The sequence below is a fragment of the Sus scrofa genome, chromosome 1 (assembly GCF_054392235.1).
Source record: "Sus scrofa isolate SSC_HxYL_T2T_F1_AM1 chromosome 1, Sscrofa_HxYL_maternal_Yorkshire_Landrace_v2.0, whole genome shotgun sequence".
Classification (NCBI taxonomy): Eukaryota; Metazoa; Chordata; class Mammalia; order Artiodactyla; family Suidae; genus Sus; species Sus scrofa.
In genome coordinates, this window is record NC_139383.1 from 200,428,893 (window position 1) to 200,454,134 (window position 25,242).

General features: G+C 45.6%; 3 protein-coding genes across 6 annotated transcripts in view; 1 reads left to right on the forward strand and 2 right to left on the reverse strand.

Moving 5' to 3' along the window:
- C1H14orf39 (chromosome 1 C14orf39 homolog) overlaps positions 1–14,668 on the reverse strand; it is a 259,890-nt gene extending 245,222 nt beyond the window's left edge. For 3 of the 4 annotated variants that reach the window (XM_084982555.1, XM_084982634.1, XM_084982646.1), the window contains exon 1: positions 14,257–14,668. The gene's annotated coding sequence lies outside the window, so the exon portion shown is untranslated. The remainder of the gene's footprint in view (positions 1–14,256) is intronic. The other variant, XM_084982535.1, reaches the window with a different exon arrangement.
- A 2,660-nt stretch (positions 14,669–17,328) lies between these two features.
- Positions 17,329–21,554, reverse strand: SIX1 (SIX homeobox 1). Its single transcript, NM_001199718.1, is given in 2 exon segments — positions 17,329–18,649; positions 20,699–21,554. Coding segments are annotated over 2 exon segments (855 nt in total). The 5' UTR covers positions 21,259–21,554; the 3' UTR covers positions 17,329–18,354.
- Positions 21,444–24,167, forward strand: LOC106509125 (uncharacterized). The gene is made up of 2 exons (XM_084982831.1): positions 21,444–21,966; positions 23,967–24,167. Exons 1-2 carry the CDS (start codon positions 21,520–21,522, stop codon positions 24,012–24,014), a joined length of 495 nt encoding a protein of 164 aa, XP_084838957.1. The 5' UTR covers positions 21,444–21,519; the 3' UTR covers positions 24,015–24,167.
- The last annotated feature ends 1,075 nt before the right edge of the window (positions 24,168–25,242 follow it).

Genomic DNA, 25,242 nt, shown 5'->3' on the forward strand with positions numbered 1-25,242 from the left:
CACCTGAGAGTGCCAGAAGGAAAAAATATTCCTCTTGTCCCTCTGGATGTAGCTGTGACAAGATGAGATGTCTGGCACTGCTGCAACTATCTTGTAATCAACCTTGGGATGATCACCACACAGAAGCAGGGATGACATCAACACACACAGGGAAGATGGTCTGCCACTAAGCACAGTATGAGCTGGCCCCTGGAGGCTGTGCCTGAAGCCTGCCCTCCTGTTTTAGCCAGTTTGGATTGTGGTTTTCTGACATTTGCAGCAATAGGCACCTTAACTCTGTGCTGCCATACTTAGGCCTTAGAGAAAAGGCCTCTCTGAGAAGGTAACACTTAAGCGGCAGGACAGATTAGGCCAAAGAGGGGAGATCTTAAGGATCAGAGGAATTAGTGTTTGTAAAATCTTTGAAAAGAGAATGACATTGACTTGTTTGAGCCACTGAAAACTCACAGGACTGAAGTATTATGAGTGAGGGGGGAGCGCGAAACAAGATTAGGAAAAAAAAAAAAAAAAAGATCATTCAGGGCCTTCCAGGCCACAGTAAGAAGTTTAGACTTAATTCTAAGTGTGAAGTTTAGACTTAATTCTAAGTGTGATGGGAAGTTACTGAAGGACTCAAAGCAGAGAAGCAGCATGCTCCAAAGCTCATTCTGGCTGCTGCTGTTTGGAGAACAACTGGAGAGAGGGAGCAGGCAGTGGAGAGATCGTGTGGGGCTATTGTAGGAATCAAGGTGAACAATGATGGTGGCCTGGGCTATATTGTGGGATATTAATTAGAACACCTATTCTCAAATGTTAATTTGTGGAAGAATCACTTGTAGTATTTGTTTAAGATGCAAGTAAGCACACCAGTGGATTTGGATGCAAGTAGTCTACAGACTACACCTGTGAAACAGCAATGTAGAAGTACTCATTAAGACCTTTGATTCTCGGAGTTCCTGTCATGGCTCAGTGGTTAATGAATCTAAGAACCATGAGGTTGTGGGTTCCGATTCCTGGTCTTGCTCAGTGGGTTAAGGATCCAGCATTGCCGTGAGCTGTGGTGTAGGTTGCAGGCTCAGCTTGGATCCCGTCTGGCTGTGGCTGTGGCATAGGCGGGTGGCCACAGCTCCAATCCGACCCCTAGCCTGGGAACCTCCACATGCCGTGGAAGCAGCCCAAGAAATGACAAGAGAAAAAAAAAAAAAAAAAAAAAAAGAAAGACCTTTGATTCTCTAAGACTGTTTTCCAAAAATAACTATCTCCCATTCTTTAATTTCTCCCTATATATGCACTACCAGCTTTCCCAGGTAAAAAGTCCTTAGGTCCAAAATTTCTTAGAGTCACATGATTTTTCCTACACTCTCACCTCAATCTCTCTGATTTCCTCTTGTGCTACACTCAATAAAAGAAGTGTTCCTATAACTCACTATCCCTAATGTTCTTGGACACCGTTCTTTCATCTAATCAAAAATCAGCTACTAACCACCTCTAGGTGCTGGACACTAGCTGGGCTCTGGTCATACCAAAATAAATAAAACACATTCTCTCAGGCGTTCCTGTCATGGTTCAGTGGTAATGAACATGACTAGGATTCATGAGGATGCAGGTTTGATCCCTGGCCTCACTCAGTGGGTTAAAGGATCCGGTGTTGCCATGAGCTGCAGTGTAGGTCACAGATGTGACTTAGATCTGGTGTGGCTGTTGCTGTGGCATAGGCCAGTGGCTACAGCTCCAATTCGACCCCTGGCCTGGGAAATTCCATATGCCACAGGAGCAGCCCTAAAAATAAATAAATAAATAAATAAATAAATAAATAAATAAATACACACACTCTCTCATATGATAGATATTCACCTTCTTCCTCTATTTATCTTCCCTCATATGCCATTCATGTTATAAAATGCATACAGTATTATGAAGGAGAGAAGAAAGAATGCAATAGGAAATTAGATTCAATAGAAAAAGGAGAAGGACAAGAACAAGACTTTCGGAGTTCCCATCATGGTGCAGTGGTTAACGAATCTGACTAGGAACCATGAGGTTGAGGGTTCGATCCCTGGCCTTGCTCAGTGGGTTAGGTATCCAGCATTGCCATGAGCTGTGGTATAGGTTGCAGATGCGGCTCAGATCCCAAGTTGCTGTGGCTGTGGTGCAGGCCAGTAGCTATAGCTCCGATTGGACCCCTAGCCTGGGAACCTCCATATGCCGAGGGAACGGCCCTAGAAAAGACAAAAAAAAAAAAAAAAAGAAAAAAAGAATGAGACTTTGGAAAAACACACCCCAATGAAATTCTCCTCAGGTCCTGCGTGTAGATGGGGTCTTATTATAAATCTCTTATTTGAACCTCAAATAAAGAACAGGCATCCTCTATCAGGACAACATCTACCTGAGAGTGCTCCAGAGATGTGTACTGAATACTCAGCAGAGAAGACTATGTACAGTCTAGATTGTTTATAAACCACTGTGGTCAAGATTTTCTTGTTGACGGGAAGAAACAAAAAGGAACTATCATGCCATCTTCAGAAATTGACCAAGACAAGGTCCTCAAATCACTGCATGGTGATCCCATCTGAAGGGTGGAAATTTGAGAATTCATGAGATATTATTGGGATTTTAGCCCCAGTCCTAGGCCCTTTGATGTTTAATTAATGTGCTGAACCCAAGCTGAGTAAGACTAGAAGGGCTTTATTGAGAGCATAATTACTGTTTCTAGAAAAAATGCCAGAAATTCTTTTTTAAAAGATAAATATTGAGGTGTTTTGAATGGACATCTAAGGTGACAATAAAGCTTTAAACACTTTTGCCAAGAGCCTTAAAAACAATTATTCAGTAACAGCCTGTTCTCATGAGTAATCTAGAACCTCAAATTTTTATTTTGTCACCTTGATCTCTCACAAGATGACAAACAATAGATTAGACAAATGCAATAAAGGCAATTATTTATTGTGTACAAGTTATACTCTTAATAAATTGACTTTGCCAACTCATTGAGTACAGTAAGGTTTGCAGGCTACTGACATACTCCTTGGCAGATCTTTAAAATGTGGTTCTGACTTAAAATATAGAAAGAAAACTGTAAGTATAAAAATATAGAAATGGAATCATGGCAGCCTACAAGCATCATTGTACCTTAAAAGACCTATAGTTTACTAAGGAGTAGAGTAAGAGAGTGATGAAACTGCCTGCCTAATTTTAAATTTACAAACTATTTAGAAAATCAGAGCATTCAGTCCAACAAGTAGAATACACTCTGTGTTGCCAAATGACCAGTTTCACTGGGTTTGGGGTGGTGGTTGTTTTTTTATGGAATTGTGGTGCTAGTTTTACATAGGCACAGCCTTAGGCACTTAGAAGAATCTGGTTTCAAAAGTGTAACCAAAGCTCATACGCATGCTTACACTCATTAGCCAATACCACTGTACTTGTTCCAAAAGGATATCACTGTTTATATTAGATTTGTTTTTCCTGGTTTAATACACAGTTAAACACCAGTGAGTTCACCAAATCTAGTGAGATAAAAATCTTCTTCTCATTACCTTACGAGTATTTACTATGGTTAACACTTTCCTGGGGTGCTCTGGCAGCATTTTTGTTTGTTTTTTGTTTTGGGTTTTTTTTTTTAAATGAAAACTATGCCTAGCAAAGGTCAGGAGTCACATTCTAAAGACAAAGATCCTTTTTTACAAAACTGAGGAATTCCCATTGTGTTGAAGCATAAACAAATCCAACTAGTATCCATGGGGATTCAGGTTCGATCCCTGGCCTCTCTCAGTGGGTCAGGGATCCTGCATTACCATGAGCTGTGGTGTAGGTCAGAGACTCAGCTCAGATCCCAAGTTGCTGTGGCTACAGCTGGCAGCTTCAGCTCTGATTCGATTCCCAGCCTGGGAACTTCCATATGCCATAGGTGTGGCCCTAAAAAGCAAAAAAACAAAACAAAACAAAAAACCCAAATATATATATATATATATAGAGAGAGAGAGAGAATAAATATTTATCCCCCCAAACTTGAATGATATTATATATTTTATGCAACTCAATGAAACCAATCCAAACCTCTCTTATAACTTATGTAATGGTACCACGATGCTTCTCTGCGTGATCATGCTTCCCATGTCTCAGGCACAGTCTCTCTTGAGGGCAGTCTTTCAGCTACCCAAACAGTTTTCAGTTTTCACCAGCACAATCTTATCAGAAGAGATCAGGCAGGGAGATAAGACTATCCCATATGCGGTTACATCTAGAGTCCAAAGCCAAATCCCCACAGTTCGTGCTACATTTGACCCAAGAACCATTTTGAGGATTGCTCATTAAGAACATTTTTAACCATAATTCTCTGCTCATTGTTAGAAAGGAGAGCTTTCTTTATATTTAACTGGTCAACTCTTTAAAATAAATGTGACCTCAATTCTATGAATTAGCTAGTGGCCACTGGCAGATTCTTTCTGACACAGCCACTTTAAATCATACTATCAGGAGAGGAAGGCCCTTCTCAAAGGTAGTTTTCTAACTATTGCCAAATTCTCAAGGTAGAGAAAGTTCTTTTTTTTTTTTTTTTTTTGGCTTATTGCCATTTCTTGGGCCGCTCCCGAGGCATATGGAGGTTCCCAGGCTAGGGGTCCAATCGGGGTCTCCGGCCTACACCAGAGCCACAGCAACGCGGGATCCGAGCCGCGTCTGCAACCTACACCACAGCTCACGGCAACGCCGGGTTGTTAACCCACTGAGCAAGGGCAGGGACTGAACCCGCAACCTCATGGTTCCTAGTCGGATTCGTTAACCACTGTGCCACGACAGGAACTCCAGGAAATGATTTTTTTTACTAAAAAAAGTTACCAATTTGCAATCCCAAATAGATTCTGTATACATAGTCATCAGTATCATAATCTCAGTAATTCATCAAAAATTTAGAAATTTTAATATTTTTCTCCCATAAAAATCATTTGTAGATATTACAATTCAATTAAAATATGTCTGAACAGAAAATCTTCCTTGGCCATCAGCTTAACAGTCACTCACAAAAAAAATATCACACTGAAGTCTAGAACAGGAAGTGAAGAATAAATAAATATCACTTACAGTTATGGCTGGAACATAAACAAGCATAGGAAGGTCTTAAACCTGAATTTCAGCCAGGATACGAGGATTGTTGATACCAATTCCAAGAGAACTAAAGCATATTAAGGTGAATTACATGATCAGGACTTGAGGTTTCATTTCTCAGCTAAGAAATATAGCATGTTAGACCTTTCTTCTCTTAATGTATGAAAGATATAATTTCAGTTTTTAACTAGCTAGTACCCTCAAAGAGAGCCATTGAAGGAATTATAAATAATTGTGAAATTAGTCTTCACATTATAGACTGGCCTATGAACCAAGGAGCTGTAGATCAGGCTCTGGACACTCTGCCTCTTACCTACTCTACCCAGGAGGGAATGAAATCACCAAAAGAACTTCCCATAGGAAACCACAAACCCCAAAACCTCTGGTACGACCTGCATGTCCTTCCGCACAAGGGTTGGCCCACCCCAACTCTGTTTAATTCTTGAGAGCCAATGGGTGTACTGTACCAAACCAATGAATTTCACAACGTAGTATGAGACAAAATGAATCTGAAAAGCTATTTTATGGGTATTTTGCCTCCATTCCTGCAGGTAATAGAATCCATAGCACACTCACTGGCAAGCAGTATTTGACTCTCCCAATCCTCATTGCCATACTTTCTTTGGTATACTTCACAAGGGGAGTGTGGCGGAGAGCAGTAGCAGAGAAAAACAGATCTTGTTTAATCATCTGTGTTGTTCATGAGAAGTGTACTCTTCGGGAGTTCCCATAGTGGCTCAGTGGTTAACAAACCCCACTAATATTCATGAGGATGCAGGCTCAATCTCTGCCCTTGCCCAGTAGGTTAAAGATCCGGCATTGCCGTGAGCTGTGGTACAAGTCACAGACATGGCTTGGATCCCGCATTGCTGCAGCTGTGGTGCAGACCAGCAGCTACAGCTCCAATGTGACCCCTAGCCTGGGAACCACCATATGCCACAGGTGCAGCCCTAAAAAGACTGAAAAAAAAAAAGTGTACTGTTTATTTTATTCATATCTTCGCAAAAGTTGGTACTTTTGTCTTATATATTTTATCCATCTACCTTAGGTAATTATTCAGATTCAAGTCTTTATCATCCCAAAGTCATACATGATCTAGTTTTAAAAGGGGAAGGGGTGGTAATAAATTATAGCATTTGTCATGTGCATGTTTTTACAGTAAATTTTCTAAAAATTTGAACTTCCAAAAATAAAGCTTGTATTTCATTCTTTGTTTAGCTCAGCTAACTGAAAACTTTAAATTTTATAAGAAATTGGCTTATTTTTCCCTTTTTTTTGGCATTAATCAAAAGGGAAAAAGATGCTTTCAACAGTAGAAAGATCAGTTAGCTATCTAAGACTGACCTGTAACTAAAATCATAAATATCATGCATCATGAAATATACTGAAAACATTTAGTGTGTTATCTTCTGAGCATTCCATGAGGGCTAATTCATTTTACCTATAACTAATTTCCAGTAGAGAGTTAATATACTTCTCAGCATATTGACAAATAAGTCTTTCAGCTTCCTAAAGTTTAAGTAATTGAACAGGAACTACTGCCTCAGCACTTACATATAAATCCTTTAGAGAAATTCTAACACTGAGGGGCTTGGATTTCCACACATATTTTATTTCACTATGATACATCTACAGAGTAGAAATAAGACACCTCTCTTTACCCAGCCTTCAAGTTCGGTCATATATTTTTTTATTTGAAATGAACTGAAGCTGATTTAAAGCGGACATGCCTTTTAGAATACCCTGAGGCCTTTCATTTCTTGAATGATATGCTAAAGCTTGGAATCAACCCAAACCTCCTTGAAGTACCCTCTGCAAAGTTTAATCTAATTTGAATTAACTTATTCCTCAGCATAAAATGCTCTTTCTTATTTCTCTTTAATTTTTTGAGTGAGCACATGGACATATTTTTGTGTTTCTAAACATGTGGATGCTGGAACAATTTAGAAAGAAAAACACTACATATTTCTTTATTTCAGTCATGTTAAAAGCAGTGGCAGAAAGCATAATTCTGGCCCTGACACTGTGTGAATCATTTCACAATATGCAAATGATTTAGCGGCAATATAGTCATAGTTCCTCACAAATATTTCTCTGATTATAGGATATACCCTTAAAAATGATGGGTTTGGGAGTTCCCGTCGTGGCACAGTGGTTAATGAATCCGACTAGGAACCATGAGGTTGCGGGTTCAATCCCTACCCTTGCTAAGCGGGTTAACGATCCGGTGTTGCCGTGAGCTGTGGTGTAGGCCACAGATGTGGCTCGGATCCCGCGTTGCTGTGGCTCTGGCGTAGGCTGGTAGCTACAGCTCCTATTGGACCCCTAGCCTGGGAACCTCCATTCTTTGGGAGCGGCCCAAAGAAATAGCAAAAAGACAAAAAAAAAAAAAAAACGATGGGTTTGAACTCCCACTTTTTTTGTCCATTTCTGTGTACTGCTTACATTCAAATCTTTACTTTGTAAATAAAAATAATATTAGAATACGTATTTTCAAAAAAATAGATATTTGTGTGGACAAGCACCATTCTGCAGGCATAAGGCAGAGTATATGTACCTTTTTGATAAATTTTTAAACATGTATCTATTCCCTCTACCTCAAAGAACCTCTCAGTGTAAAAAATTAAAAAACAAAAAAAAGTGTTGAACTTATCCTGAACATTTATGGTGATTGACCGCAAATTGGTCAACTCCCCTAAATTAAAAACTTAAATATGTACAGTATTCAGTTGGCTAAGATACTTTTGAGAAAATGAAGATACCAGAGGAAAATGTCAAGTTAAAGAACTAAATACTAAACACTTCTTCCAATAATGACAACAAAATCATTGTGAAGGGATTGCAGTGCTAGAAGATCCATCCTTAAAGACCTCTACCGCATGCATGTTCCATCTACTCTCTAGGTTTTATATTTACCTTCTCTAGGGTTGCTCCTCCTACCAGTAGTTCTCTGGCCTGTGGTTCCACCACTGAGTCAGTGTGGGGGAAAAAGTCCCAGTATAATCCCAGAAGTTCTCCTTCACATTCTCTCTGTCTCTGTCTCTCTTTACCCATGCAAATTTTAGCTATGCATTTTGCTTTCAATAATGGCTGAATGAGAAAATCCTTGAAATCAGAGAAGGCTGTGCAACATGTCAAAATGAACATCCCTGGTGATCATTAGAGATTGTCACAAGAGAAGAAATGTACCCAAGAGGGTCCTGCAAAATTCTAACTCTGGGAATTACATTCTATCTAAAGACTCTCCATCATTTCAGCAGCCTATTCATTTACTCAAAAAAATATTTATCAGGTGCTATTATATCCAGCACTGTGTTAACAGCAGCAAGGCATTAAATTTTCAAAGTACTTTCTTATTCTACACTTATGTTGACACATTTAGGTGGGGCCTTAAATTCTCTACACAGCTGAATGCTTTAGTTCCCTTCTAAGTAATCTGTCATTTTCAGGAACATTTAAGTGGGTTTTATTTTTCATCAATAGAACTCTACCGTATGTGATGGCATCTACATAAGTGTTCAAATCATGAAGAACAATAGAGATGACAAACTCCAAGTATTATAGACTTAAACGTCATTCCAGAATCAAATTACTGAGGTTAAACTTCTAGATTCTAGACTCAGAGCCTCAGATTTAAGATTCAGCTTTGGGAGTTCCCGTTGTGGCGCAGTAGTTAACGAATCCGACTAGGAACCATGAGGTTGCGGGTTTGATCCCTGGCCTTGCTCAGTGGGTTAAGAATCCAGCGTTGCCATGAGCAGTGGTGTAGGTTGCAGAGGTGGCTCGGATCCCGTGTTGCTGTGCCTCTGGCATAGGCCAGCAGCTACAGCTCCGATTCGACCCCTAGCCTGGGAATCTCCATATGCCTTGGGAGCAGCCCAAGAAATGGCAAAAAGACAAAAAAAAAAAAAAAAAAATTCAGCTTTGGCTACCCTCAGAGGCTAGTCATGCCTTAGGTCTCTATTAGCATAACCTGTGCTTCTTTCAGTGTTTCAGACAAAAGGAGATTATAGCCATAATCTGCCCTCACTGGCAACTCTAGCATGATGGGAATTTTCCCAGGTGGCTTTGAGAAAGTCTAAGGAAGTTTCAAGCATGTTATAATTACAGCTACTATTCATTATGTGTCTTTTGTGCCAAGCACTTTACATTTAATACCTCGGCTCATTTAAGCTTCATGGTACCCCTGCAGTATAAGTATCATAGTTCCCATTTTCTCTAATGAGGCTCAGTGAAGTTAGGTAACTTGCCCAAAGTCACACAAGTTGCAAAGTGTGTGCAAGTGATGGATCAGTTGACAATGTATTATTCTGCCTCCCACATCAGTTCTCTCTGAACATGGGTCTACGTTTAAAAAAGAAAATTACGTCCCTAGTCCCCATGAAGGCTGGGGCGAGATATGAGGACTGCCAATGGTGTCTGGGAAGGATTTCTGAATTCATGGAGGGAGAGAAAAAAGGAAATTCTGTAAGAGAACAAAGCTGTCGCAGCTGTCGGGGTTAAGGCGAAAAACTCGCCTTGAGGGGCCTGGGTTTTCTTCCTCCTACCAACCGGGAGCCTGCCAGGGTACCGGGCGCAGTGATTGACAAGAGAGTAGGACACAACTTCTCAGCTCCTCCCGCTCCCACCACCCCCACCCCACGCCACCTCCCAGCAGCCAACGGGGAGCTTCCCCTGCCAAGCGGGCGAGGCCGGAGGCAGAGGGATGCTGCTGACAGATGGGGGCGGCCGAGCGCGAGGGCGCTGAGTGAGGCCCGCGTGACGGCCAGCCCGGACTCTGGGTCGCAGCGGCTCGCCCTCCGCCGGCCCCTGGAGGGTCGGAAGGGACCCCCTCGCCCCAAGAGCTGGCGCGGGGTCCCAGAGCTCACCCAGGCCAGCGTGGCCTCAAAGACGGGGCCTGGTACAGAGACCGCGCTACCCGCCGGGGTCTCCGAGCCTGAGCCGCGGGTTTTCCTGCCCACTCCAGTCTGACACTAAAGATCCGTGTAACGGTGGGGGAGGCAGCGGCCCTTGCTCCCTGCTCGCTCTCCTCTGGGGCCTCTCGCACCCAGCTCGCTCCCTGCTCTGCTCTCTTCTCCTTCCTCAGCTCAGAAAGCCTGCCAGCCGCCGCCCCGACCCGCTGCCTTCTTCTCCCCCCACCCCGCGCCAGGCTCCGCTTTCCCTCCATCAACTCCAGGCCGAATTCAATCCGAGAAGGCTCCTTTGAGCTTTTGTGTTTGCTGGGAGAGATGTGGGCGCAGGAGGGATCGCGTTACAACTTTCATTTCCTGAAATGTTTGAGGGAACATCCAGGGTTTTTATCCCCCCATCAGGCCAGGCTATGGGCTCGGGTTTCAAGCCTTGTCACTCAGCTGTCACCAAACAAACGAAGCTCTCAGAGCCCTGGAGAGGGAGAGCTACCTGCTATTCATGACCCCCGGAGCAGGTGATCGCTCATGGGAAAAACAGGTAGAATTAATCATAGGGCTGTTCTCTGTTTCCTCTCCTTTCTGGCAGACCTGCCCACAGTGTGAAAACTGTCAGAAAACAAATTAACTCTTTCTTGTCCCCCAGAGGGAACAACAACAACAACAACAAAAACATTTTCAGAAAACCCACCACACACATTCATACCAAATGACCCAAATAACATTTGGAGGGAACATCTTTATGTCAACTCCACCTTGCAATTTCTTAGTTTGTGGGGTTCCCATTTTAGTAGGATTTGAAACATATGGAACCAGGGAAAAAATGAGACTTCTTTGGGTCACTTGGTTCTATCTACTTAAAGGAGTGTGATCTCAGAACTTAGATAAATTTCAACATCTCCTTCCTGACTGGATGTCAATGCAGTGGGCTTGATCCTAACAAAAGGAAAATGTCTCCCCTAACATAACTTTCAAATGTATTTCTGTAAATAGGTGTTTCCCCTCCCCTAGATTCTTCCCTTAAGTCACTTAAGGGAAGTGGAGCTTCTTCATTGGTCTCTGTATTAGAAAACACAAATGCTTTCAAAATTTCCCTCACTCATTTCATTCCTAACTCAATTGCCTTAGTTGAACAAAAGCAGAAAAGTTAGCATATTACTGCTGTTTTACCATTTACCTGCTACTCATTAAATACAATAATACAAATTTTAAATGTGCATTTATTTTTTATTTTGCCCTTTTATTTTTCTATATCTCTTTTCCTCCCTAGGAAATTTTTTTAAAATTGAAAGAGGAAATGCATACGGATTTGCTTCTAAGATATATTAATGTTGGAAAATTTAACCAGGACAGCTTGGGAGTCTTAAATCAGACTGATTTTCAAAAATAGAAATATGGTAAGGGGACTGCATTGTAATTCTGCTTTTCAGTTTTTCTATGAGAGTTTTTTTGTGAGAAATCAGGAGATATACTGTATGTAAAAATAATCCTCCTGGCATTCTTTATAAAGATTTTGTCTGTTTATTTTGAAAACAGCCATTGGTTCCAGATTCCCAGAACTGATTTTCTTAGATTAGCTATTTGTACTCAGAGGTAGAGCCTTGAGCAGTATTATTCTTCAATTAAAATCAAGAATTTGACTTTAGGAGGAAGCATGCTATGTTTATATAGCATCAGCAGTGCATAGAAAATATTCACCACACATATCTGAAGACAGACAAGGCTTCAATTGTTTAAATGTTCTTTTCACTTCATAGATACTAAGACACATTGACCTATCTAGCTTAATTTTCTTTAAGCTTGTTACCTACTTTAATACTAATGGCATCTTAGATACAGAGCTAATGCTTCTTCCTTGTAACCACTGCCTTGACTTAGAGGTTAAATTTCCTTTTGAAAGGTGTTGCAGACTATGCCACCTCACTCTCAAAATGTGCATTTTCTGTAGAAACTCTGAAAGCTGCTGCTCTCTTCCACCAACCACACCAGCCCCCACCACTACCACACAAACAAAAAGCTGCAAAACTTAAGGGAACATTACTATACACTAATGCTTATAGTTTAAATATCTGTTTGAGAGGCAACTAAAGATGTCACAGCTATGTGGTTTTGATTTTTTGTTTGTTTGTTTGTTTGTTTCACAGTCCCATTGCCTTTCCCTGGTATTTAGATCATTTGGATAACTGGCAAGTCAAATTAGAACTGAAGTGCTGCAAAGCAGCCAAAGCCATGTCTTGTGGGTAGTGGTGGGGGCAGAGAAGAGAGTATCTGAGTTTGTAAAAATATTTAATATAAAGTTAAAAAACATCTAGAAAGTTGGTTTTACAGGCTTGCTAGTTGCATGCTGCAGATTTTGTATCAGGGATGCCAACTGACCATCTCTATGAAAGGTTAAAGAATATTTCACAGTTTTTTTTTTTTTTTGAAGACTCTTATGACAGTTTAACAGCTGGTATCGGTAAAAACATGTAGTCTAGGACTGTTTTTTTCCTTTAAGATGCCAAATACATATCAACTCGGATTCTGAACCCCCCCCCCAAAAAAAACCTATGTATCTATTATAAATAAGCCATGGCATTTAAAAAGTTATAATCAACTTTAAATCCTATATTAAAATAAATAATATAGCAAATTAAATTTGCCTTGTGTTAATCTATCAATGCTTCTATTTGGACCTGCCTATCTATGTCAGTTCCATAAAAGATTTATTTTCTAAGCTAGGGAGGGTGGGAAGGACAGGAGACCAGATGGAGGGAGCTGGTATACATTTCCTTGCCTCTTTATTATAGTAATACAGGGCCAGAATCTATCTTTCTACTTATCTGTCTTTTTAATGACAACTACTAATGACAGTGAGAAAGGCAGAGCAGCCAATATCACCTAATAGTATTTTAATTACAATTAGGTAGCCTCAGGTGCTTAAGTGAGTGTTAAATCTGAAGTTAACTCTTTTCCCTTTCAAAGATAAGATTGCTTGGGTTGGGTTTTTAGTTTTCGGTTTTTGTTAGTTTTTCCTTCTGCATTTTCCTGTTTGGGGGGGGCGGGTTGGGGGAAGAATGTGATTTTAAGAACATTTTAATGTTATGGAAAGGGAAAACAGTGAGCACTTTCTCAAAAAAGGGGCGGTAGAGTGGGGAAAGACTCCCGGGTAGGAAAGCTAAATTGGAGAACAAACCTTATGGGGGATTTGCTCTACCTGCTGCGAAATGGGGTCTCAGCTGTCCATTAACAAGTTAAAAGGAGAGAAGCCAAAGCTCAGAGGAGGAAGAGACTGGCGTCCTCGCGCCTCAAGCAGTCTCTTTCTCTTTGTTTTTAAATGCTACTGCAGTGTTGTTCCTCGCTGTCTGAAAGGACCACAGCGCTTAAAATACTGATTGCCATCCTCAGTGGGAGAACAGGTTTCCCATTTCATCAGTTGGAACGAAGTTTTGTGTGTATACTCGGTTTAAAACACTAGAGAAAATGCAGACTTTCCAGGGCAGCACTTTTTCACGGTAGACGTTGAGCCAACAATTTGCCCACAATTTTGGCTTTTCGGTCCTGGCTGACTTACCCAAATCTTTAAAGAATCTTCCTGGTGGAGCTATTGGATTCAATGGGGGGAGGGGGAGGGGTCGTCACTATGACCCTGAGTGGGCTCACAAGTTTCCACCTAAGGTCGCGGAGCATACCTGGGGCACCCTTGGTGTGAACGGCCCCTGGGAGCGAAGTGGGCACACTAGTTCCGCTGGCTTCGGGCGGCTAGAGAAGGTAATATGGATTAGTTGTTAGTTTTATACTCCTGGGAAAAGCTCAGAAAAAGGAAAAATACTGCAGAAAAAGCACTTGGGTCACCAGCGACTCTCCTCACCTTAACCCTGACACACCTGTTCCTGTCAATGCCACTGACCCCACCAAAGAAGGGCAGAGCGTGCGCCGCGACAGCCCAGCTCGAAGCGCGCTGCGGGCCTTGGCCGGCTCCTTCCTGCTGGGCCCCAGGGCAGTGCGAGGGGAGGAGGCTGCCGCTCGCCCCAGGGACACCGGCCGGGGGAAAACGCCCGAACAGGCCCGGCCGAGGAAGCTGCACCCCCCGCCCCCGCCCCCACTCTCCGGCACTGCCCAAGACTCTAGAAACCAGGGCCGACGTCCTTGGCTGTTGACCTTCCAAAGATAAGCAGGGGAAAGGGAGCCCTCTCTAGCGGGTAACCCTTCGCCGAATGCACGGGTGAGGAGCCCAGGTTCGAGAACCAAGGCCCGGGCCGCAGGAAGCAAAGGAAACGGGCCATACCTGAAGCGAGAAGGGCGGCGGGGCCTAGGCCGCCTCCCGACCAGGCTCTGGGGCCTGAGCCGGCTGCCCTGGGCTCAAAGCGCAGCGTCTGTGAACCGGGGAGCGCTCCCACCTGCTGCCGGGGGTGGCCGGGACCCTTCATTCCGCCGCCACAGGGCTGGATCCAACCCCGCGGTCGTGCGTCGGCACGGCTCATGTGCTCGCCCGGAACTAAGTCCTTGACTCAAAGAGCGAGACCTGACTTGGCCTTGGGAGGTGGCTCCGGGGTGCCCAAGGCCACGGTAGCTGGGTTGTCCCGAGAAGCTCAGGCCACAGCCTCCACGCTCTGGATCTTCGAGGCCAGCCTGGCAGCCTCTGCTCTCAGCGGCTCTGCGGGCTGAGCCACCCGGCCCTGCGACTGGAACTGCGCTGTGATGCGGCTCCCGGGAAGCGCGCAATTCTCTGTGAAGCTGTGAAGCGGCTCCGCGACAGCGGCGGCGGGCGGAGAGCAGCGGGTCCCAGAATCCCCGCACCTTGGGAGAGCGGAGTGACAAGAGCAGCCTCCGGAGACTGTGGGTAGCAGGAGAAGCTCCCCCGGTTTTCTGCAGTCGGAGACACGCGGAACCGAAGCCTCTGGCTCCCCAACCTGGAGTTCTGCTCGCAGACTTGCACCAAATACCTCCAGGCCGGGGAGGCAGTAGGCGTGAAGTCCCCTTTAGTCGTAGCCACCGCTGCAGCTGCCGCCGCCGCGGCGGCGGAGCAGGGGAAGGGCCGCCCCGCGCGCGGTCAGTGCCAGGTGCTGGACTGGCCCTCGGGGTGCGGGGGAGAGCGGCGGGACAAGGGTCCCTGCTTAGCAAACTCAGGGTTTGCCCATAAGCGCCGATGCCGCTGCATCTTCCTGGAAGCTTCCTCTTCATCTCGCGGTCAAGACCAAGCTGTCCTTGCCTGGAGAATAGTTCAAGATCGGCGGCGCTCAGCCCCAGCGGCGCCTTTCTCCCTGCCTGCACTTGTGGGGCTTGGGGGCTCTTGAGTGCCTACCTGCTGAGCCAAGTTCAGGAACCGCCGGCCAATCCCCTTGGCCTCTTGAGTATTTAGAAAGCTTCGTTCTCAGCCAAGAGGTCAAGGCGAACAGGCAGTGAGAACCTGAACGATCCTGTGTTCAGATTTTAAAAGTCAAAAATTTAAAAATCGCCCTAGTGTATTATTTTTGTTTTCATTTTACTTGGTCAAATTGCGTAAGGTTTTACCCTACAAACTATTTATAAGCCGTTTTTTCATTATTTTTGGCTCTTGTTATGAAACCTGTAAAAGAGAAATCGAAAAGTGGCTTTTGGTTCAGTTAACTGCGACGCTGAGAAGGTAAATAGAAGGTCCCTTAACAGCTGGTCCTTGAAGATTTCCTCGAGGAAAAAAAAAAAAAAAAAACACAAAAAACATGGTTAGTTCCCGCTAATGATCGTTCTAAAATGATTGCCAAGAAAACTCAAAGCGATATCCAGCTTTCTCGCCTCCTCCTGCTTGTCCCTGGTTTTGCCAGACAGAAAGGATGGTGAGGAAGGCATATTGTGCAATTTCTTATTAAACACATCTGGAATATGCACACTCTGGATCAAATGCCAGGGATTTTACAAAAGTTTATGACTGTGACAGAAAATTGTCCTTTTAATGAGTTTACAAGCAGTAATCACAGGGGCTTTTACAGGACCAGCCTGCTCTGCTCCTTGCCAGATCTGCAGACTTTTCCAAGATTCACCAACCAAGGGAGCAGGAAGTGGGCTGGGGCGCCAAAGGAGACAGAACTTCCAGGAGTCTAAAATTATACTAAACAGAGCTGGAAGAGTGGGGGGTAGTCATCAGAGTAGGAAGAGAGGGCATGTAAGAAATTAAAGTAATTGGCCCTTCCTATTTTCCAGGGAGATTTCCGCGGTGTCCTTTGAAGCCCGTCAGGGTCATTGAAAGCTATCTTTGAGCAGGGTGTTTGTTTTGGGGAGTGAATGTGAAGAATGTGAGGAGATCCCCTGTGAGAGCCCCTCCTGCAGAGGGTGGCATTTCTCTGTGGCCCAAGACGTGGAGAATAAACACCCTAGTGACTTAAATAAACAGCAGCTTAATGATCCAAAACACTAACAAGGGAGATTGGGACCCTGAGCTCCCAATCCAAATCATGGTCTCTGAGTGGCCTGTGAACATCTGTCCATCACTGAGGGAAAAAAATGACTTTATAAGTAAAAGTGACTACAGTTAAGTACGGTGAACCTTTCTCCTTTGAACTCAGTCAAAGCCATTTGACATAAAAAAGGGGGAACACCTCATAATAAGAAGGCCTTAATCTACCACCACCACCACCCCCCATTCTAGATCAGGACAGGAAAGATAAGAAAGGGTAAGAAAAACATGAATGTATTAATGGTGACACAGGTGAGAAAAATTAAAATTATGAAACGGTTGTGTTAGAAAATAAATAGACTTTTTCTGGGGAATAATATTTTACAAACACAAGCAAGCCAATCCCATTATCCTGAGTAGAATTTTAATAAATAATGCCATTAGTTTCACTAATTTTAAAAGCTAAATACAAAGATACATCATTTTTGCCCCAGGCAAAAATAATATGGAGCCTATATGATTACTGGGATTTTTCTGGACACTATTCGGCAGCACTGCAAAGAGCTCCTGTCCTGCTGGTCTGCTTTCTATTGGTACAGACTAATTCACAATGTTGCTATCCTTCTAAAAGTTCCATTTCCCCCCCAAGCAGATAAATTATTTTACTTTCACAGTCTTGTCATGAACTTGTTAATAATACAGAGCTATATACGAATTCTGTGTAGAAGAGCTAGTGGTAAACAAAATTGCATATCTAAATAATAAAAAAATAAATACCCCAAAGTTAAATTCACTCTTCTTCGGTCATATAATTAACTCAGTCACCACTCCTGGTTCAGGAGATGGCCTTCAACATACCCTGAAATTCATAACCACCATTAAGTAAGGAAGCAAAAAAAAAAAAACTATTCTTTTTTTTTTTTTTTTTTTTAAGGGCCCAGTGACAGCAATACACAACTCACCTTCCAGAAACAGAATCAGTACTTCTGGTGTTCTACTAAGTTTTAATTTAGACTGGTTTAGGTACAATAGAAAAGAAACCTGAAAACACATGCTGTTTAGTAACAAATACCAGGTTGCCAGATTTGTTACGTATTTTTGCAAGCTAGAAACTAGGAACAGGAGAAACCTTTAACAGGAGTAGGCTACAAATATGAAAGCTTTGAGGGCATGAGAAGTAATGGCATTCAGGAAAGTGTTTTTTCACATTGGTACATTTTAAAAGTTTGCCATAGAAAAAAACCCAAGGAAACAAACAACAACCACCCCCCCAACTAAATTTGACAAAAATAGTTGTATTACTAATGGTCACTTCTATTTCTAACTGCCTTATGTAGAGAGCATTAAGACATTTAGGCACTTGTTTTTTCCCCCAATACTGTTCTTTCATTTTAATCTACATAAAATTGTTTAACACTAAATATGAAAAATGTAAACTTAATTTTCCCCATCAAAAAAAATTGTAAGATCATATTTTTCCTATTCACCTTAAGAACACAACAAGTTCCTCCCAGGATGGAGGCTCTTTTCACTATTTTGACTTTCTCTCTCTCTTCTCTCTCATTTTCATTTCCTTTTCCTCTTCTCAAAACATTTTACCATAAATAAATTAAAAGGAAATAATTAAAATCCAGTTGATTTGTAAGCCCTGTTCATTGAACAAAAAAGAGAGGGACAGAGAGAAAGAGAGACTACTGAAGCAGCAATCTGGATTGCCCAGAACCAAGACTGGGTGACTGGATGTTTTTGTTTGTTTGGGTTTCTTCTTCTTCGTCTTCTTCTTCTTCTTCCTTTTCCCTGATCTGGGAGGGGAGATGCAAAAGTGGAAAGAGTTGGAGAGAAGAGGGCACTAAGCTTGAGACTGTGGTTGGTTTTGAGTTTTTAAAAGATATTTATGAAAGTTCACCATTCCTTTATGCGCAAAGAACCCCAGAAACAAGCTGCAAAAAAATGTTCCTGATTTCTATTTACAAGTGTCCCTAGTCGCTGCTTGAGGCCCCATTCCCTCCCCTCTTAGGACCCTAAGTCCACCAGACTGGAGGTGAGGGGGCCCAGCAGGGAGTCCTGGAGCTGATGCTGGTGGGCTTGCAGGCCGTGGGTGGGCTGCGAGGCCGTTAAACCCGGGAGGGAATAGTTTGAGCTCCTGGCGTGGCCCATATTGCCCTGCAGCAGAAGGACCGAGTTCTGGTCTGGACTTTGGGGAGGTGAGAATTCTTCTTCTGAGCTGGACATGAGCGGCTTTCCCCCTTCCAGAGGAGAGAGTTGATTCTGCTTGTTGGAGGAGGAGTTATTGTTTTCGGTGTTCTCCCTAAGAAATAGAGGACAACACCATATGGTTAAAAAAAAAAAAAAAAAAAAAAAGTTAAAAAAAGTGTGAGATGGAGGGAGGAGAACTAGGAGTAGGAAAGGGCCATTGAGCAATCAGTCATTGACCCAAATGGAGGATCTCTGCCCTCTCACTCATCCCCAAGGGCCCTGGGGAAATGAGGAGGCAGCAGAGACTTGAGAAGGGGAGCTAAAGGGGAGCTGGGTCCTTACCTCTTCCAGATTTTAGAAAGCCAGATCAGCAGAGCTTATGTGCAACACAAAAATTACTTTAAAATTTTTGTTCAAGCAGTTATTTTTAAATACCTATCAACAAGCACGCATTTAGAAGTCACTAAATGTGAACAACTTCCAACAAATGGTTGTCGGTGATGAAGAAAATGATCAGGGGACGAAGAGCGCCCAGTGCACAGATGTTTGGGCATGAATCAAGTCAACTGTCCTGTTCCCATCTGAGGAAACAATTAACTGACAAGTTTTCCCCTGCCCCTGCCCGGAGGTTGTGGTTTCAGAGACACAGGACAGGTCATGGGAAGTGGTGTCCAGAGCGGCCCAGTGACCTGAGTAAACACACAGGGAGCGCAGCCAGTCTCTCCGATTTCATCAGGGAGTGGGCCCTCGGGCCTGACTTAAAGGACGGACGGCCGTTTTGCAACTAACGTCTAACTGGAATTGTACTGTCCCTGTTCCCGTGTTACTGGCTCAGTCCTCCTTGCCTCGCGGCCCTTTCCCAAACTCCCTGAGGACATCCACAGCAGCGCACCCTTTCCGGGCGGGGGAACTCCACCACCCCGCAACTGCGGGAGCCGGCGCGCCGCACCGGGCGTCAGTCCGGGCGCTGGGTGCTGGTAAACCAGGGCTCTAGGGCTCTCGCCGCTTTTACCTTAAGAGCGCTCGGCCTCCTCCCCACTCCCGGGCCTGCGGTCTCTCCCACTCCCTCCCCACCGGTCGCAGTCTCTCTCTCTCCCAGAAAGCCTATTTCAGTTGAATTTATCCAGACTTGGCTTTTCCGCCCAGAGGGGAGCAGGGCGGCAACATCTTCGGCCCCCAGGCTCTGAGGCGAACAAAAGAAACCCGGCCGACCCGGGCGCTCAGGTTTCGCGCAACCTGCTCGGCTCCCCGGAGTGCTCTCCCCACCGCCGCCTCCCCCACGCTCCTCCGAACCTCGAGCCTCGGTCGGAAGCGACAACACCCGGCTGGAGCCCGGCCAGGTGGCCGGGATGCTGGCGCGAGGAGGGCAGAGGCAGAGACAGATAAAGAAAAGATTGCCCTCTGAGCTCCAGGGCGAGAGAAGTATGAAACTGGGCATCCCTGCCTCGCCTGGGGCGGCAGCGGCGAGGACAGCGGACAGACTTGCTGCGCCCGCCGCCTGGCCACCGGCGAGGAAGCCAGCGAGGAGCGATCCATTCTGGGCTTGAGGCGCCTGGGAGTACATGCAACGGTAACTCGCCCCAAACTCTTGATTTCTTTTGAAAGATTCCTCCTTTTGTACAATTAGTGCGGGATGAAGCGACCTCTGGCCCAAAAGACTACAAGGAGAGAGCGAGTGCAGGACGAGGCGGGAGGGGAGACCGAACAAAAGTTTCAGCCAGCTCCACTCCTCCGGGGAGCAAGAGGAAAAAGGCTCGAGATCCTCCCTCCCTACTGAATCCCTTTCCTCAAGATCACACCTTCCTTTCTAATTTATCTAGAAACCCATTCTCGACCCGTCACTCCTGGCCCCCGCCAGCCTGGGAGGCATGAAAAACAAACCTAGCGCCAACATTTCCCGACACTCACATCCCAGGAAACCCACGCGCGGATGCTCAAATCAGAGGAGCCCCCCATCCCGAGCAAGCGATCTCAGAGTTCATGAACTTTCGCCGCAGGGCCGCGGAGGCCCGGGCGCCGCCCCGCGGACTGGCTCAGGCAGCAGGGACCTTTGCGGTGGCTGGTGCCTGGGGCGGGGAGGGGGGTGGGCGGGAAGAGGCGGAGAGGGAGAGGAAGGAAGACTTCCCCGGGTCCCCTGATTGTCAGGAATCACACCCCGTACCTTTCCTTGGCCTCGGCGGCCCGGTCTCGTTGCCTTCGGTTCTTGAACCAGTTGCTGACCTGGGTGGTGGTGAGGCCGGTGGCCTCGGCCAGCTCCCGCTTCTCACGCGGCGAGGGGTAGGGGTTATGGGCGTACCACTCCCGCAACACGCCCCGCGACTTCTCCTTGAAGCAGTAGCTGGTCTCTTCGCCGTCCCAGATAGTGCGCGGCAACGGGAATTTTCGGCGCACCCGATATTTGCCCACCGCGCCCAGGGGCCGACCGCGCAACTTCTCAGCCTCCACGTAGTGCGCCTTCAGCCACAGTTGTTGCAGCTTGGGGTGGTTGTGAGGCGAGAACTGGTGGCTCTCCAGGATCTTGTAAAGCTCGCGGAAGTTGCCGCGGTGGAAGGCGACCACCGCCTTGGCCTTGAGCACACTTTCGTTCTTGTGCAGGTGGTCGCAGGCTGGCAGCGACCACAGGAACCTGCCCAGGCGCTCCAGGTTCCCACCTTGTTGCAGAACCTCGCACACGCAAGCCACTTGCTCCTGTGTGAAGCCGAACGATGGCAGCATCGACATGGCTGGGGCCTGCCGAAGCGCACTGCCGGAGCGCACGCGGCAGGGAGCAGAGCCGAAAAAGCCGGGGGCGGCAGCCGCTGGGAGGGGGGGGCGCGGCTGCTCCTAACCCCCTCCCGAGGCTTTATGCAGGCGGAAAGACAAGTCAAGACTTGGGGACGACCGGCCAAAGAAGAAAATGAGTAGGGCGCGCACTGGACAGGGAGCGGCCGGCTCACTCCGCAGCTTTTCGGGCCTCTCAGGCTTCGGTCTCCCGCCGGGTGGATGCTGCTCGTTGCCGGGGAACTTGGTTTCTGTTCTACCCGCAGCTGCCTTAAAGCGCGCAGTGTCCCCGGCGCGCTGATTGGCTGCGGGCGGCGCCTATCCGGGGCTGGCCAGCCTGCTCGCCGCCTGGCCGGGCCGCGAGGCCCCGCCGCCCCGCGCGGGGAGGGCGAAGCTGTGGAGCGGGGGCGGGTGGGGAGTGGTGGGAGGAGTGGGACCGCGAGAGGTGGGAAGCGAGATGGGGAGGGAAGAGGGAGAGGCGCTTCGCGGGGACCGGGGGCGGTGGGAGTGGGTGAGTACGTCAGGACCCTGCAACGTGAGCCCCCTCTGCAGTGTCATCTAAGGGCAGCCGCTCTCATCTCTGCACAAATCAATGACTCCAGACCTTCATATTCCCCTTCTCTTCCTCTGTACCCCTGTCCCCGTCCCTTGCAGACTCGCCCTTTCCCGGTGAGCTCATATTTAATTACCTTAATGTTGGAATGAATAAGTAATGGATTGATGAATAGCTTAGAGAACGCGATAAATAATACAAGAGCAAGCAGATCAGTGCTCCGGACTGCAGCCGCTGGAAGAATGGCTTCAGCTCTAGGAGCCAAACCTAATTTCTCCTCTCTTCCCTCCTGCCCCCACCGCCCTCCAAAGGACTTGAATACTCCCAACTGCAGAGTACTTCTCATGTTCTCAAAAGGCCGCTACTATTTGGGACAGCGCAAAGAGCTGTTTAGAGCATAGTGGCTGAGCAATTGCTGAGGGTTCATTTGTGATTCGGTATCTTAATATTCTATGCTTTAAGTCGGCAGGCCTCTGGGCTCAGTTTCCACATCTGAGCAGTTGCATTTTCCGAGGCCACCTCTGCTACTGAGGAATGCCGAGAAGCTTTACTTGCTATTAGCAAAAATGCCCTGGGAACTTCACACGAAAGGCGCTGGATGGGGTGTAAATTAAATAAAACTGTGTCCGGCTCCAATAGCCCTCCGGTTGTAATATAATCCTTGCCCTGTTCTGAGAGGGACACTGCCCTCAAAGGGAGGAGGACAGTGGCTCCAAGAAGATTAAATAAAGAAGTGTGTGTGTGTGTGTGTGTGTGTGTGTGTGTGTGTGTGTGTGTAGATTGCAATGCTGGCCTATTTTACTGCCAGAGAATGAGAGATGTCCTACAATTTCAGTCCCATCATCTGTTATTTTGTGTTTGTGTAGAGAATGCTTAGTAAAACTGTAATTATTTTAAGCCTCATTTGCACACCTTGTTCCAAAGCAATTATTAAAAAGATTTTGAAAACAATTAGCATCTCTAAACAAAGATAATCTATTGTCAGTAGCTGAGACTGGCAAGAGATAAGAACAATGCAAGGAGATAAGGGGAGCCAAAGGATAGAAAGATAGTGACTTTATGGCTCTAGTTAACTCTGATTAGATAAGTTCAAAACAGAATTTTAAGCACATTTCAAAAATGCTTTTGACTTAAATGTGTCCTTTTAGTGACTGTGAGGAACAAACTCTAGATTCTTTAAACTTGCTTGTCTTCTTTAAATCTGCAAGAGCTCAGCACCACCGAACAATTTACATATTGAGACATAAGTGGGAGTGGGAGGAGAAGCAATGTGTGGGTTTCTCCTTATATTATTTATATGGTTTTAAAATGATGCACCCAGTCCAGTGCACCCTGGAACGTGCATTTTAAAATCATAAAAGGTTTCCACCTCCTAGCTGTCTCTGGGGAGACTCTGAGTAAGACACAAAGCTGCTTCTCTGCTGATCTCCCAAACAATGCATTTTGCGTCTTTGAAACCCTGCAGTATCCTGTGCAATTAGACCTTGAAAACAGATGCTGATATTTCATTGTATTTAGAATTATTTGAAAATGCATTTAATGGGTGCATACTATCTCAAAAGAGCCCCTAGTATATGGTGCACCCAATGACTTACTTTCTAAACTGGAAACCTGGCAAAGCAGAGCCCAAGCCCATGTGTCTGGTAATTTTCCCTCATGGTCTTATTTTAGTACTCATGATGTTTCAGATGAAGTCTTGAGGAACTGCTATGTCCTGCCAGGAGGAATGTCTCTGTTTGGAATGCTCCTTATTGGCATGGCAGCTCTGGGAGGATCAGAACAGATACTTAAATTCAGCTCTTAAAAATCAGCTAATATCCTAAAGTCTGGAGCAAGTGCACAGAATTACAATGTGTGTGTGTTGGGGGGAGTAGGGGAGGGATTCTGTAAGTACAACCAGTCTCTTAAAAGACAAATGGTATGTTGAGTATGGGGTGTACTCTATAATTAAAATTTTCGTATGAGGAAAGAGGTACAGCTTGGACAAATAAGAGCAGGTATAAATTTGCAGGGAATGATGGGGAGCAGAGAAATGACAATTAGATACCAATATTACCACCTTTTCCCCAGCTTCCTCCAGACCTCCTGACCACTTCTTTTCATCTCTCTTCAAAAGGAACTAAGAAGTACTGAGAAGTTGATGACAACTGGGAAGACGACCTAGTGGATGTGCCAAATGCAGGCACCTGGGTTGATGAGATGTGGAACTCTTCCTTGGAGGCCATGCCCAGCCCGACAGCCTTTCTCCTAGCATTCAATCCAGTAGATCGTGTGACTAGAAAGGAAAAGTGCTATTCGCTTTGTACCAACGAGCCTACCTGCTATTTCGATCCCTTGGTTAGGGGAACCAATTGTTATAAATGTTAATTATTGGCTCGGATATATAAGGTTTCCCAAAATGGAACCTTTCACTGAAAACCACTAAAAGAGGTAAAATGACATGAATTTACAAACCACATAAACCAAATGATCCATTTTAAATCGCACACGGAAAGGTTTGACTCGTTCTAGTAACTTAAAACCTTTTGCTGTCAATGCAAATCACAAGAAAACAGAGATGCGTCGGAAATTTAAAGGCGACGAGCAACCCTAGCTGCTGCTCTCGCAGCTTCGTGGCTCCCGAGGGTAACGCGGCTGGAAGGGGGCTCCCAACGCCAGGTTTCTGCTGGCCAGTGCCTCTACTGTGCAGGTAACGGCTGGGTGCGCACAAAGAAAGTCAACGCGGAGGCACCAGTTGGTGATGGGGTTGACAGAAGGCCTTGGTTCAAAAACTTCTATCTGGGACCCACTTGTTTCCCTTCTGACTTGAAGAGAGGTGCTTTGAGGCTCCCGGCCCGCTTTCTTGGAATTCCTTTGCCTTCGAGAAGGACAGCGGGGATTCTGCTCTACCTACAGATATTTGGATAAGAAGGGCTTTGGGACCGGTGTTTCTCCAATAAATTAGCGTCGTCGCTCTGGGCAGCGCTGAGACGTCCCCAATCCTGACTGAAGTGACAACGCTGATCTTTTTCCTCTACTTAGTGGGAAACGCCAGGTGCCCTCGACCCTTGGGACCCTTGGGACCCGTGCTCCGACGGCGGCGGCGCCCACCTGCCTCCTGAGGACGCTGCTCCGCGCGAGCGCTGAATAGGCCGAGGGCTCAGGCAGGGCGATTTGCGGACCCGGAGAAGAGAAACCCAAAACCAGTCCATTAGTAAATGAGTTTTGTGTTGTCAAGGTTCTTTCCCATCCACTTGCTGTTCTGAAAAATAGATCACGTTTCGTTATCTTTAGTGGGAATCTGCAACGTGACACCGGATCCGCGCGCCCCCGCCTCTCCTCCCTGCCTTCCTTCCAGCCTCGTTTGGTCAGGCCAAGGGGAGCCGGCGGGCCTCCTCGGCTTATTTTTGAAC

Bases quoted from the DNA above. Each gene is read 5' to 3' on its own strand.
- LOC106509125 (XM_084982831.1), top strand. From the start codon at position 21,520: ATGCTGCTCGTTGCCGGGGAACTTGGTTTCTGTTCTACCCGCAGCTGC. The intron at 21,967-23,966 runs GTGAGCTCATAT...TCTCTTCAAAAG, and splicing joins TGCAGACTCGCCCTTTCCCG to GAACTAAGAAGTACTGAGAA.